This window comes from Mycotypha africana (genome assembly GCF_025528875.1).
Source record: "Mycotypha africana strain NRRL 2978 chromosome Unknown BDF20scaffold_4, whole genome shotgun sequence".
Classification (NCBI taxonomy): Eukaryota; Fungi; Mucoromycota; class Mucoromycetes; order Mucorales; family Mycotyphaceae; genus Mycotypha; species Mycotypha africana.
In genome coordinates this window covers 528,473-542,515 of record NW_026515728.1, presented here as the reverse complement: position 1 = coordinate 542,515, position 14,043 = coordinate 528,473, and the positions used below count along the sequence as shown (strand labels likewise).

Here is a 14,043-nt window from a genome sequence, read left to right as displayed (position 1 = left end):
CAATCCAAAGGGGCGGCAGTTTACGTACATTCACCATGACGTCTCTCATAGCAGTCAGCTTGCGTGCATCGCATTCTATTAGAGGTTGAATACTGAATGACTGTTTGCTTGAACTCAATTCTAAGGACAAGGTGCGTCGTTTGCTAGGTTTCGGGAGGCTTAGTTTAAAATATATAAACCTGGGGTAATAATAATGCTTTGTGTTGCACTTTTTAGTCTTTTTTTTTTTTTCTGTGGGCTCTGGTTTGACCCCGCGTTTGGCTAAACAATACGTGGAGTAAACGTCAGGGGTTCAAAAAAAAAAAACAAAAACAAAAAACGAACGTAAGATTTGGTCTAAGTGATAGAAATTTTATTTTGAAGTACAAAGGCTCTTTGAGATCAAATTAAGTGAAAAGAAAATATGGCCCTTCATTTTTAAAAGATAGTGTTGCGGTGTAAGCGCGCGCGAGTGTATGTTTGCTTGTATATGTGTGTGCGTAAGAAAGTGGTTGTGTGTGCTAAAGAAAATAAAAATAGAAAGCAAAGTATCTATATAGAAGTGTTGGAGCTCATATATAAAATGTTTGACTTCAGATTAGATATATAGAAAAAGATAATATTACAGAATCGAGAAATAGCAGAGCTTTTTTTTTTTTTTTTTTTTTTTAAGAAGTTTGAACTAGAGGAATGATATAAACGTAGGAGTCTATATCAGAACTTTAGTACTTCTTACCGAAAAGCCAGACTTGGAGGTAATCATAACCAGACAAGACACCAGCACCAGCAATAGCACGGAGAATGTTAGCACCAGCACCCTTGAAGAGGGACTTGGTACCTTCCTTAGCGACAATTTCACGGAAAGCGTGCATGGAAGAGTCGTACTTGACGGCAGCACCGGAAGTCATCATCATACGACGACGGATAGTATCAATAGGATAAGAAGCTAGATGTTGCCATGAAGAGAGTTAAAGTTAGTTTACTGTTTCAAACACACCTCCCCATGTTCGGAACACCCCCACTTCATCCTCACCCCCACCCCTGAATTTTTTTTCTTTTTTTTCTAACGTTGTTCAAAGCCCAAAATAAATAAATGGAATACATACCAAGACCGGAACCGGTGGTGACAGCCCAACCGAGAAGGAAGGTAGCCAAGAAGTTGCTTTGGAGGTTAGCAGGAAGCATAGGCTTGAGGGAATCGTACATACCGAAGTAGAGACCACGGTAGACAATGATACCAACACAAGAGATGTTGAAACCACGGTAGAGACCGGCAATACCATCAGTCTTCAAGGTCTTCTTGTAAACATCGATCAAACCGTTGAATTGACGTTCACCACCCTTCTTGGCAGACTTGGCATCGTTAGCAAGACGAGTACGAGCATAATCCAAAGAGTAGACGCTATGTAGAAAGAGAAAAAAAAAAAAAAAAAAAAAAGTCAGATACCTAACAACAATAAAGGAAAATGAAAAAAGCGGAAACTTACAAGAAGAGAGAAGCGGCACCAGCACAACCACCGGAAGCCAAGTTAGCGGCGAACCAGGTCCAGTAACCATCCTTATCCTTCTTGGCGTTGAACATACGCTTGAACTTATCCTTGAAAGCAAAGTTCAAAGCTTGGGTGGGGAAGTAACGGATAACGTTAGCGGTGTTACCTCTCCAGAAGGAAATGGCACCTTCATCCTTCAAGGTACGAGCGAAACAATCACCAATGCCCTTATAAGGGGAAGAGAGACGACCTTGCTTGATCATTTCATCTTGGTTTTGGATCAAAAGCTTGATACGTTCAATAGGGGCAGCAGCAGTCTTGGAGACAGCGGCGGAAACACCACCCATGAGGAAATCCTACATAATTGAACCAATGGACAATGAGTTCTATTTGTCATGTTGGAGCCCTTTCAAGCCCATGCCATGATGGCTTTCTTCTTTGCACTTACAATCATGAACTTGTTTTGTTGGTTGACCTTGCTTTCAGTAGCCATTTTGATGATTTGTGGTTAGATAAATTAAGAAGAAAGAGGAGAGGGGAGTTTATCGAAAAAAAAAGAAAAAAAAAAGCAAACTACAGAATTATTTAAAGCGCCTTTTATAGTCCCAGCAAAGGCTCAGAAGCAATTGAAAACGAAAAAAAAAAAAAAAAAAAAATACAAAAATACAAAAATCAAAGCCAGGGGGGAGGTGCAAAATAAAAAAAAAAATCTTTCTCATTTGTGTTCACCAGTCCCAGAACATTACGCGAACGTTTATTTGGTCATCGGAGAACGACCCTTTAGTTTTATTTTTTATTTTTTTTTTTTTATTTTTTAGAAAGAAAATTGTGGGGATGCTGTGATAATGGGAGAGTTGTGATCAAGAACGATCTATGCTGTTTTTCTTTGTTTTTTTCGAACGGAATCATCATCTGAAGAAAACGGACTGCTGCCTTCGTCATCTTCATCATTTAGTAAGCTCTGTAGCATCAGTCTTCTACGTCGTTTCGCAGCCTGGTTCGTATCTGCCATGTTCCTTAATAGATTTCCTTGTAAACCTAGATTGTGTGGGCCGATAATCGATTGGTGAACATGTTCGATGGATTTGAAATAGCGTACCGTCTGTTTTCAATAAAAATGGTAACATCAAATTTAGGGCCATCATCGTTATACAATCAAAAACACTGCAGTCTATGATCTGTCCAATAGTTCTGCTTTATCGTTTTCCTATATCTTTTCTATAGAAAAGAAACTAACCTTTACATGAAGCTCTAATGTCGCATCTTCATCACAAATAATCAAGCCTTTAGGGTGCATTTGCAACGCCGAAACTGTCCACATATGATTCACTCCTTCTTCAAGGCATTTCGATAATGCTAAACTTTTATGAGCACCCGTTATCACTATACACACTTCTCTTGCATCCATTACCGTACTGTAGGTAGAAAGAATTGTTTCAGTAACCCTATTTTACCCTCTTCCCTATAAAAGCTATCCATGAGCGACTTACGCTACACCCACTGTCAACGCCAGTTTTGGTACCTTCGACACGTCGCCGCCAAAAAACCGTGCATTTGCAATAATGGTTTCATACGCTAATGTTTTGACTCTTGTCCTCGAAGTGAGTGATGATCCAGGCTCATTAAAAGCAATATGTCCATCAGGCCCAATACCTAAATGAAATGTTGGAATAGCATAAACACTTCATCAGATTTCATGTTACTCGCTGTCCAACCTACTCTCGCAGCCTCATACACCCTCTCCTCTTCAATGCGGGCCGGCATTATATAAAATAGAATCGTGCATTAAAAAAAAAAAAAATTCGTACCGCCTAAAAATAATTCAATGCCTCCCAGCTTTACAATGTCTGCTTCAAATTTCGAACATTCGTTGTCTAGATCTTCTGAATTACCATCCAATATGTGAACATTTTCTTTTTTAATATTAACATGTTTGAATAAGTGATTCCACATAAATGTATGATACGATTGAGGGTGATCTCTATAATCAATGTATGTTGAAGAAAACCCCGAGTTTTGGTCAGCATGGTTTGTTGTTTAAACGCCTTCAAAAAAGAAGAAAAAAAAAAGAACCACATTGTTGCTTCACTTATTTACCGTGGTAGCCCAACATATTCATCCATATTGAATGTCACGACATGTTCGAAACTTAGTTCGCCTGCTTTGTGAAATTCTACTAACTTATGGTAGACGCCAATTGGCGACGAGCCAGTTGGTAGTCCTAAAACAAACGGCTTGTTTGCTGTTGGTTTAAATTGATTGATACGCTCTTTTACGTAATAGGCTAGACATCATCGTTGTGTATATCATTGTATACATATTTGCCATTTTTTGTTATGAAATAAGAACATAACCGGTAAATCATTAATTCCGTGTTTCTTTGACTACTGTCGATGTTTGATCCCAACCGAGTTTTTACCTGCGTAATTAGACACTTCTTCATAATCTTGACGGACAATAAGACGCATGTTTTGTATTAATAAAAGTCAATAGGTATATATATGTTAATGATAAATAGGCTTTTGAGAGGCAAAAAGGGTTCAAAAAGTGAAAATCACACAAAAAAAAAAAAAAAATAGTACTGATAATAAAACGAAGGTGACTTTTTTGAAAGCATTTAACAGAAAGCAAAGAATGTCGGACTTTTATTGGCTAGCTGAAAGGACCCTACAGTATTTTTAGTGGTAGGACACTCACGTGAATTTAAATCGCGTGCTTATCTAATTCATTCGCCGTTGATTCACTCATCAGATGATGAAAAAGAAAGGTTGTTCTCAACATCTACCAACTTTGGATGAAAGAAGGCCATTAACTCGAAGAAAAAAAGACTTTCAGAAAGAATATGTTATCAATTTCAACCTACATGAATTTTCATTCTGAACCCTTAGTGAAACCTCAACTGTTGTGACTGTAGCAATTCCGGGATGATCAGCACGCAGATAACCACTTAGATAGCGTGGTAAGATGGGAGATCAAATTTCTGATAACAACAGTTGAAGCGTCGTGGTAGATCTTACACTACATTAGCCATGATTCATAAAAACTGTTAGGTATCCGCTATTTTCAATCGAGTAGATCAATCCAGGACAATGTCATTTTGAAAATATTATCTATTCTAGCATTACTTTATCTGTTCTGGAAAAGAAAAAAAAAATGAAAAAATAGTGAGTTGTTCCTTTTCCTTGATGAAACGATCTGCTCGATTTTTATTTTAATGAAGCCCTTACAAGCGCCCAAGCTGCCTTTGCCTGACCTTTTTAATAGCTAAGGCATTTTGTTCTTATCTGATACTTCTATTCGATATTCGAGAGCGGGAGTTGGTTTTTACATATTTATTATTGAATGTATAAAAATTAGTGACTTTAATTACATTGTAGAAAATATGCAGTGAATTAGCGATAGTAATAAACAGCAGTTGAAGATAATATGTACATAATTTATGATAAAAGAGCGGTTCAAGGAGAAGGGAAGGAATGATGTTCCTTGGTCATGATTTTCGAAGTAAGATGAAATGTCGCAGTGGTTTGTTGATATATGTATGTAAAATAGGCGCAATTTGAGAATAAACGAAAGAAAAGGTAAAAGTATGTATGGCGTGTGTGCGTTGAGAGAAAGAGAGAGATGAGCGGGCATTCTAGAGCGAGTATGCTTGCGTAGTGTTTTGAGTTTAGAAGTAGAACTGCTTCACATCATGCTGACTGAAAGATTCATCGCAGTTTGGACATCGTCGTATCGATTCTAGACATTCTCGACAGAAGGTATGCATACATTTGAGAATTATATGGGACTTTAGTCTTACTCGACAAGAGCTACAATTTAATAAGGACTATACGAAAGAGATCACAGAAGCATGAGTACAGCTGTAGATACAACACTTTTTACTGTAAACTGTCAAAAAGAACTTACTCTGTATTCTTCACGTTCTCTCTTCAGTCTGGCCTCTGCTGGTCGGCCGCCTCGATTTGATGATTCTACCTTTCGTCTGAGAAGTTCTGTGCTTTCCTCTAATCGTAAGCGGTTGTGTGCACTCTCTTCTATTGCTCGAATTTTGTCAAACACTGTTTTTTGAAGCTAAATAGCAATCAATAGAAAAACAAGTTAGAGTTATGAATTTCTTATACGACAATTATGCGACTTACTTCAAGAATTTTATCCTTGGAGATGTTTGTTTTCTCTTCCATTTCATCCAGCATCACTTTAGCTTCATCTAACTTTGCCTTATATATATCGTATACAGCATTACTGGATGCTAACTCACGGTCTAGACACGTCTATTATCCACAAAAAAAAAAAAAAAAAGAGAAAAGAAAAACCTCATTAGTGGATGAGTCAACAGAAAACGTTTTGCAACATTGGTTGCGTAGATTGTACCAATTGATTGTTCAGGTTTTTTTCGAGTTCATTTAGTTGTTTTATATGTGCTAGTTGCTTTTCATTTTGTTTTGTCAACGCATTCGCAACCATGGTATGAGCATCTTTCGATTTATTCAAAGCTGTAAAAATTTGGCTGAACTTGATGCGTTCCGTTTGAAGTTTGGTAACCTCATCTTCAGCTTTTCTGAGTTGGTCAACTTTCTGAAGATTTTCTTCTTCCAAATCTTGGTAAGCTTTTGCTACACTGTCTATTTCTCCAAGTAGCTGTTTTTCTGTCTACCAAGGACGAGTTAGCACAATGCGAGGTCACGTTAGAATGGAACTTGGAAGAATGATCCTATCTTTTGCGACGCAAATACTTACTGCCTCTAGATTAAGTATTTTCTCCTTGGCTTCAGGTAGGCTACTCGTTTCTTTTTCAGTTCTGTCCAGCAGAATATTCTTAGCTTGTGCATCGTCGAGATCGAGTGAAGGATGAAACCCATACTTTGCTTCAAAATCAGCGGCATCTTTTTCTATCCTTTTCAGTCGAAATATCTGTTCTAACTTTTCGTTCATAACTTCTTCGGCTGATGCCAAAATAACGCGCTTCTTCGTCTGTTCCAGTTGTTCCTTTAGTGCCTGATATTCTTTCTGTAAAGGTTTCAAGAAGGCATTCTCGTCAACGTCAGTCAAATCTTGCTCTTTCTCCTGCTGTTGTTGTTGTCGTTGTTGTTTTTCATCTTGACTGTTGCCATTGGCCATTTTACTCCCATAAATATTTAAAGAAAGCAAATATTCATAAAACTCTTTTCTGCCCGTCGTTGCTGCCATTTTTCTCTGCATGCGAAGCACTTCTGAAAGCAAATGATTGACATGTTCTTTTCTAGTTTCAGCAATCACTTTCAATTCATGTGTAGACACTCTGCCCATCTCTGAAGATGCTTTTCGACCTTCTAATTCCATTTGTAGAGCATCACGCTGTCCTCTGGTGCGTGTTAAATCTAAGTCTAGTTTTCTCAACTGCTCTTCCGCTTCTTTATATCGACTGGATTGTTCAATCTCCATATCTTTGATCAGTCGCCGACGACTGCTATTTATATCACTTAATGAATGTTGAAGATCATGGCATATATCCGATAGACGAGTACACTTGTCTTTATAGAAACCACGCGATTGTGATAATGAGCGACACAGGGATGCTCGATAAATACGTGATTCAGGAACAGATATCAAATCCATTTTCAATCGCGCAATTTGCTCTTTCAAAACGATTCGTTCTTCATTGATAATCTCAATATCACGTAATCTCTGATTAAGTAACTGTTGAGCTTGACTGATCGGATCGACTAAGGATGGAGACTATGCAATTTTTATCAAAATAAAGGTTCGGTAAGCACAATCACTCTATTTTTTTTTTTTATCTGCCTTCCAGTATTTACACACAAAAAAATAAAATAAATCAAAATGAACAAAAAAGATTCAACATACATTAGATACTGTTGATGATGGCATATTATGTGCGGGAGACTGTGTTGATGATGTTGATGCCGTTGGTCTCACAATAGAGGTTGAGGTTGTGGTATCTTTCATTTCTGTGTCCTCACCTTTCATCATTCGATTCTTCTGTTTCTCCAACTCTGCTTGTGCTTGACGTAGGTTTTCATCTGTAATCTGTAAACGGTTATTCAAGAGTCGAAGCTCTTCTGATAGTAGCAAATACTGATCAAGTGGTGGAAAAGAGTTAAAATGCATATTAGAAAGGGACAAAGTTATACAACAATGCTGTGAACAAAACAATAGCTGCACAGTGACAGTTTAACAATCATACCTTGAAATTAACTGAACTATATCTGTTCTTCAATTCTTGAATGGATCTTTGGCCATGCAGCCAGGCTAATAAAGCATTCTCGTAATCTTTCTTTATTCCGCTCAAAGAACCTTCTTCTATTGGAGTGGAAAGAAATCAGTCTACGTCTTACATTTGCAATAAAAAAAGAATGATTGTATGTTTACGCTCATTACCAAATGCAGTATCAAAACCCGTGATCAATCCTTCTCTTTTTGACAACCATGATTCCAATAACTGATTCAATTTCGAGATGAGCAGGTTATTGAAATCTTTTTTTCGGAAAGCCACGACTAATTCAGGTGCTAATTCTGTGGCCCATGGTTCCTTTAACATCGTATCAAATGAATTGTTGTCTATTTCTGCAAGTGAGGAAACGATTAAATTTTAATTGAGACTCTTTTTCAAAGCAATGTATGCAAATGAACCGATCAAGTTTTTGGAATCCTTACCCATAGCATCAGAAGAAGCGTTAAGACTGGACATTGCTTCCTGAACAATGTTAGAGAGAAATATTTGAAGCTAGCAGATAGAGAAAACGAATAGTAAAGTGTGAGTTCTAATGTTCTGGTCAATTAACTGAAGAGTTAATACCTTTTTAAACGAATCTTGCCAAAGCGCAAAGTGATTTCCACTGTCCAATCTTTTAGATTCTGCCTGTTCAACTGAGACTTTCAACCTTTGAATAGATCTCTAAAGTAACAACAATTACAGAAAACAGGATTGTTTAGTTTCTTATACTTGAGAGCGTATCATAGTAATGAGCAAAACTTACTATATATTCTTTCCACTGTCTTACAATGGCATCTTTACGAAAAGCTTCTAATGGTTCCTATATATCGAAGAAACAAATGGCCTATAAATCACTTATTCAACACATCATAATCCATAATGTAACGAATCAACCAAAAAAACAAACCTTAAGAGGATCTGTAGAATCTTCTTCATCCTCTTCTTCATTTTCCTGAGCAATAGTAGAGCGTGCTATTGGCCTCGCGACAGCTTGTCCAGCAGACTCCTCATTAGGTGAAGAGGTTCTTGATAAAAACCTTTTCTTTGGTGGAGGACGGGGAGTAAGGCTAGTGTCTTCTACTTCGTTAGAGCGACGTTTCGTGATGTTAATTTCCTCAATATTGGCCATAAAAAGATATATGTACAATAGGTTCTAGGTGTGCGTTAAGAAAAGTGAAATCAACGAAAATGCGTATACAACGAGATTAGTAAAAGTAAAGCAAGTAAAAATATGGAAATCAAGTAGAGACAATGTAGAGAAGAGGAGAGAAGTGGGGAACTATGTTGGCAGAAGTAGTTGCGTCTTTTTTTTTCCCGTATTAAGTTAAAAAGAAGGGTTACAATATGAGTTTTTGAATCAAAAGAAAAAAAGCACCAAAAAGATCTTGGGACGTCATTTTTGACGGACTCTGAAACACAGTTGAAATCCCCATTTAGTGAGCTCGTTTGTCTTGGTATTGAAGGTTTATTGATTTGAATATTGCTTCGAAAAGCTGAAAATTCATTCAAGTGCATTATATAAATTGATAGACTTGATCGTTCCATAGAGCTCATTGTGTTTCATTTTCCGGCCGTTTTCGCTATCAAACGCATAGTACGCAGTATCTTTAGACTTGGCATCAATTGTCTTAATCCTCGTTCTTCTGCCTTGTCGCCAATTGTCGTTTATTCCTAGCCTATTAGGTAGCTTCAGTATCATCCTCAGCTATATCAGCATCAGAATCGAATTCTAGAGGATCATCATCACTTTCACTAGGCGAAAAATCATCGTCCATTTCTTCATCGTCGTCAGCTATTTGTTTTGTGTTTTGTATAGCTTTTCCCTCTTCTTTCGTAGCACCATTTTCTTTCCCTCCCCGCCCATCTTTGTCGTCTTCTTCCTCCTCTTCTTCATAACGGTCCAGTTGCTTTTGTTTATTCTGAGGTGCTTTTCTTTCCTCAGCCATACTTTGGTCATTGATCCTTAGTTTTTTTATATACGCATTGATGCCGTCGTATTCTGGTTGTTCAAGCATAGAGAAAGCTACACTTTCCTGCTCACCTTCCATTGTTGGCTTAAATCCCGAAGAGCCTAAAATCCTGCAATTAGGCTTCAAAATCAAAATCATATCAAATGTTCGTTGGGTGATATTGGTAAACACTGTAGAAGCGAGGATAGAAATGGGGAAGAATAAGGTGGGCTTTTTAAATCCATACAATATGCCAGTAGGTAAAAAGAAAAGGAACCCCTCTTTGTTTTTATGATACGCGGTAACGTGATGCTTGTCTGCAACTACTTTGCCTGTGCTAGCAGAGATGCCAGTCGATGTGAAGTAGCTTTTAGAGGGTTGGGTGACGTCGATATGTGCAAGTTCAGTTATCAATTTACAAATCTGTTCGTGTTTATCGGTAGTGTAGGTTTCGACTGAAGTAGGCGTTTTAATGATTAAATCGCCTTTATCTTGTGTGTTGAATACAATGCAATCATCGGTTTTTAGAAAGAGAGTGTAAGTATAGTTTTTGGTGGCTTTGTCCGGCGTTAAAACACAAGCTCCCCCTTCTGTCGAAAGATCGGCTAGTGCATATTGAAATTCTGTAATGTTTGTTTTCGCGTTGTGCAAGAAGAGAGATGTACGGGTGAAAATCAAATCGTACTTTTTCCGATTAGGAAGTTGAAACGAAAGATCAACTATACGAATGACTTCATCTTGCGGTTCTAATAAGTTTGAAGCGGTATCTCTGCTGTCGACTATTTTACGACGTTTCAAGTCTTTTTCAGAGTTCTCGAAAAAAGCTATGATTCGTTCTATCACTGTTTGACTTGCTGGATATGCGTTTATAAGGTCATAGATAGAGTCTTTTAAATCGCAATCGTCTATCGCCTTTGTTATCAAATTATCAAGTGTAGACATAGGTGGAAATGAAAGGGAAATAAATATGGAAAGTAAACAAGTGATACGAACAAAAATGTTTATCTATTTGTCAAATATGAGTTTAAAATTACAAGTAGTAGTAGTGTAGTAGTAGTCTAGCAGCAGACGACAATGCATGTATAGAAACAGTATAACTGCTTATAAATGTTATAGCAAAAAGAGAATTAATTATTGAGCAATAAGATGATAAATGTAACGGATCGTGTAAGAAGCGATATAGTATAAAGGTATGTAAAAAACTAAGTATAGTAAATAACCATAACATTCTTTCAACGGATTCTGCAATTTGATGGGAATTTTTACAGTGTTGCCATTGAATAACCGTTCATCTTCTCCTATACCAATATCATGCTCCTCAGGCAATTTACCATGCTCGTTAAAGTAGATCATTCGTTTATCCTTTTCTGTCCACCTTTCTAATAACCAGTTAGAAAAACCCTCAGTATCAGAAGGTAAATCAGCTAAACGATAGCGTTGAACATGAATATGAATTTCATGAGGGCCATTGCCTTCACAGAATATGCGTTTCATGGTCATAACATCTTCAGGATTTTCACCGGGTTTGATACCAGGGTAGGCGATAGTGAGGTCATATAACCATTCCACGCTGTCTTTTAATGTTTCTTTGCACATTAACAAACCAGTGATTCGCGGCAAAAGTGTAAACTTGAAATCGTCCTGGAAAACATGCGAATGTATTAGCGTACCCTTTTTAAATGTTATACTTATAATGTTTGCTTACCATTCCGAGCTTTGTGGCATAATTTTTGGATTTTAAACGAGTATTGTCAGAAATAACTATTATAACAAAGGAGTTAGAAAGGTTTACGGATGCAAACCTGAGATTATCTATGTAGATGCTTACCTGTTCCTTCAGGAAATAACACTAACCACATAGGTCTATTTCTACTCTTTGCGGAATTCAACATTCCCAAAATGTTATCCTTGTCTTGTTCCAATCTACGCTTTAAAAAGATGAACTCAAAGAATTTCATGCCCTATAAAGAGAATAGACATTGTCGTGATTAGGTCATCATTGGGGTTAAGCATTTGATCCGTGTGTAAAACTAGAAATACGGCGTGGATTCTTTACCCTAAAAGCCAAGAGCTAGACGAGTGAGTAACGATTTCCGCTAAATGCTTCTTCTAGGTATAATATTTTGATCTCTTTTTACCTTCCCCAAATTGGCAATAAACTTAAACTATGCTTCAACATGATTTTGATGGCGCCATGGGCTTTTGAGAGATAGGCAATAAACCAAATATAAATCCAATCCGCATAAATCTAGGTATTACAATGAAAAAGCCCCAAAATCCAAATTAGGAATCATTTGCTTTACTTTATATAACAATGAAAAGTTTTACAAACCTGATGATTTGCGATCATAATAAGCTTTTCGGGGAAAGATATTCCGGTAACTTGACCTTGATTATTACGAGTGAGCAATTTCTCTAACTCTTCTTGGTAAACTTCATCCTCTTCATTCGTTTCCGTAGTATTATTCGTACTGTTGAGGGCAGACTCTTGGCCGTTCTTGCAATGCTTGTCTTTATTGTTAATACAGCTCTTATCGAACGTAATAATCAATTCACCAGGTGCAAAATAATCCATCGTTTGAAATAGATTTTGTGACCAAAAACGCATTATTTGCGCATGAAACTTGTAATAAACATCTTTTGACAATGGCCAAATAAACAGTGATAAATATTGCGCTGCGACGACACAAGTAGTATGTGTCCAAAGAGTTATTGAACAGAGAACACCATTCAAAACAATCCTCAATACTTCCATGTCGTAAATTTATGAATGATTAGACCTATCAATTAAGCAGTATACTTTGTTTTTATACTTTGATTCTAAAGGGAGTAAAGGAACGAGAAAGACAGAATTTGAGAAAGAGAAGTAAAGGGACATGCCATTAGTAAATCAAAATCATTTGTGAAGTTTCTTTGCTGTTCCAGCAATAGAGGAACAATAAGGTCGTGACTTTTTTCTAACACAGATTTGCCCTTTAATTTCAAAACCAGCGGCAAAAAGTTCATCGTTACAGTGGCTTTTTCATTTTGATCCTTCTTTCCTGCCAAATCGATACACCATAACAAAAAAAAAGCCAATATGGTAACGATCTACATTTGAGAGATCTCAAACAATTGAAGAGAGTTAATAATCAGACTCTTATATAAGATGATTATCAATGACATTCTTCTAGGGGAACAGAAAAATTACACTAAGGACAGTTAAAAACCGAGAAAATATCCATCCTTATTCAAGGAAGGCACACCAGCTTTCTCGAGTTTATCAACGTAGAGAAAAAATGTCAGAGAAAGAAAAGAAAAAAGCCGCAAATCCTAAAGGTAATTTTATGTTTGCACTATTGGTTTGTAAATAAGCAAATTGCTAAACTGGCTTACTTTTGTCTGTATTTGCATAAATAAAATAAAAGGTGAACGCTGGGTATGGTTTAGGTATGCATTTGATGAAGAGAAGCCGGCTGCTACAAAAGCTGAATTGCAAGAACTAGTAGAAATTTACTTACAACGACATGATGAGGAGATAAATGAATTGGAAGCAGCGAGAACAAGAGGACATAATAGAAAAGCCAAAACACCTCGGCAAGAATTTTTAGAAGCATTGAAAGAAAGTGAAACAAACGAATACATAGCAGGAATGGGTAAAGAGAATTTTTGTAATTATTCGTGATAGAGAAAAGCGAGCAATCAGACACATTGTATAACTGATTTGATGAATTCATAGAATTACCGGATATGACAAATGGCAAAATGTTAAAGCTACTTCGAGAATGGGATGGGGATAAGAATGGTATGTCACGTATCAGGACCATAAGAGTACACAAGCCTGTAACAACTGCAACAACTTCAAACGTCTCAACGGAAACAGCGCAGAAACAGAATAACGATACTACGAACAATGATGTTAAAAAGGCAGTAGAAACGGATAGAATGGAAGAGTAAATAAATTCATTGGTTGTCCTTTTCTTTGATTTTTGTACGTATACAACATCTTTTGGAACGTGATTTAAAGAATTATTCTGGTTAGAGTTGATGGAAAGAAGACATATTTTTTTCTGTTTGCCATTGTTTGTCATAGCTCTACTACCGTAACGTGGCATTCTTATATGTTGAATCGATTTCACAGTTCAGCTACTTATAACCAACAAATGTAGACTGACTTCTGTAAATGGGTAAGCCTGTAGTACAGGCGCCTAGAACAATGTTCTTGTTATCTTCATCAGATTGCGATTCCTCAAGGTACCCTGATCGGTAAAAAACCTTTTTAGTAGGGCAATTGTTCAACTATCTTCTATACATAGAAACGCACGGACTCAATTTTGTTCAATCATAATCCTACACTTCTCTCTTTCACGTTGACTGAGTTTTCTAAAGGGTACTTTTCGGTTGTGCCACGATTTTGTAGATGTTCAACAGT

The 14,043-nt window shown here is 37.0% G+C and overlaps 6 protein-coding genes across 6 annotated transcripts; 1 reads left to right on the top strand and 5 right to left on the bottom strand.

Annotated features, from left to right (window-relative positions):
• Nucleotides 1-626: 626 nt before the first annotated feature.
• Nucleotides 627-2,085, bottom strand: BDF20DRAFT_863306 (ADP,ATP carrier protein). Its single transcript, XM_053080661.1, has 4 exons — nt 1,918-2,085; nt 1,467-1,825; nt 1,086-1,381; nt 627-925 (listed from the first exon to the last, which is right to left on the bottom strand). The coding sequence occupies exons 1-4, from the start codon at nt 1,960-1,962 to the stop codon at nt 702-704; spliced, it is 924 nt and encodes a 307-aa protein (XP_052937019.1). The 5' UTR covers nt 1,963-2,085; the 3' UTR covers nt 627-701.
• Nucleotides 2,086-2,216: 131 nt separating this feature from the next.
• Nucleotides 2,217-4,045, bottom strand: BDF20DRAFT_863299 (glucosamine-6-phosphate isomerase). Its single transcript, XM_053080660.1, has 6 exons — nt 3,889-4,045; nt 3,567-3,753; nt 3,278-3,450; nt 2,960-3,122; nt 2,707-2,884; nt 2,217-2,571 (listed from the first exon to the last, which is right to left on the bottom strand). The coding sequence occupies exons 1-6, from the start codon at nt 3,935-3,937 to the stop codon at nt 2,341-2,343; spliced, it is 981 nt and encodes a 326-aa protein (XP_052937018.1). The 5' UTR covers nt 3,938-4,045; the 3' UTR covers nt 2,217-2,340.
• Nucleotides 4,046-5,176: 1,131 nt separating this feature from the next.
• Nucleotides 5,177-8,812, bottom strand: BDF20DRAFT_912040 (uncharacterized protein; the record flags this gene model as incomplete). Its single annotated transcript, XM_053083909.1, has 12 exons — nt 5,177-5,278; nt 5,376-5,540; nt 5,609-5,740; nt 5,841-6,119; nt 6,207-7,184; nt 7,314-7,544; nt 7,654-7,769; nt 7,848-8,033; nt 8,124-8,193; nt 8,266-8,364; nt 8,447-8,503; nt 8,591-8,812. The coding sequence occupies 12 exons, from the start codon at nt 8,810-8,812 to the stop codon at nt 5,177-5,179; spliced, it is 2,637 nt and encodes an 878-aa protein (XP_052937017.1).
• A 550-nt stretch (nt 8,813-9,362) lies between these two features.
• BDF20DRAFT_817287 (uncharacterized protein) lies at nt 9,363-10,574 on the bottom strand (the record flags this gene model as incomplete). The annotated part of the gene is made up of 2 exons (XM_053077237.1): nt 9,363-9,499; nt 9,581-10,574. 2 exons carry the CDS (start codon nt 10,572-10,574, stop codon nt 9,363-9,365), a joined length of 1,131 nt encoding a protein of 376 aa, XP_052937016.1.
• A 69-nt stretch (nt 10,575-10,643) lies between these two features.
• BDF20DRAFT_863284 (acyltransferase-domain-containing protein) lies at nt 10,644-12,664 on the bottom strand. The gene is made up of 5 exons (XM_053080659.1): nt 11,965-12,664; nt 11,771-11,880; nt 11,461-11,594; nt 11,338-11,393; nt 10,644-11,273 (listed from the first exon to the last, which is right to left on the bottom strand). The coding sequence occupies exons 1-5, from the start codon at nt 12,385-12,387 to the stop codon at nt 10,764-10,766; spliced, it is 1,233 nt and encodes a 410-aa protein (XP_052937015.1). The 5' UTR covers nt 12,388-12,664; the 3' UTR covers nt 10,644-10,763.
• On the top strand, nt 12,665-13,568 carry BDF20DRAFT_986804 (uncharacterized protein; the record flags this gene model as incomplete). Its single annotated transcript, XM_053085227.1, has 4 exons — nt 12,665-12,714; nt 12,806-12,950; nt 13,040-13,267; nt 13,351-13,568. Exons 1-4 carry the CDS (start codon nt 12,712-12,714, stop codon nt 13,566-13,568), a joined length of 594 nt encoding a protein of 197 aa, XP_052937014.1. The 5' UTR covers nt 12,665-12,711.
• Between the last annotated feature and the right edge of the window lie 475 nt (nt 13,569-14,043).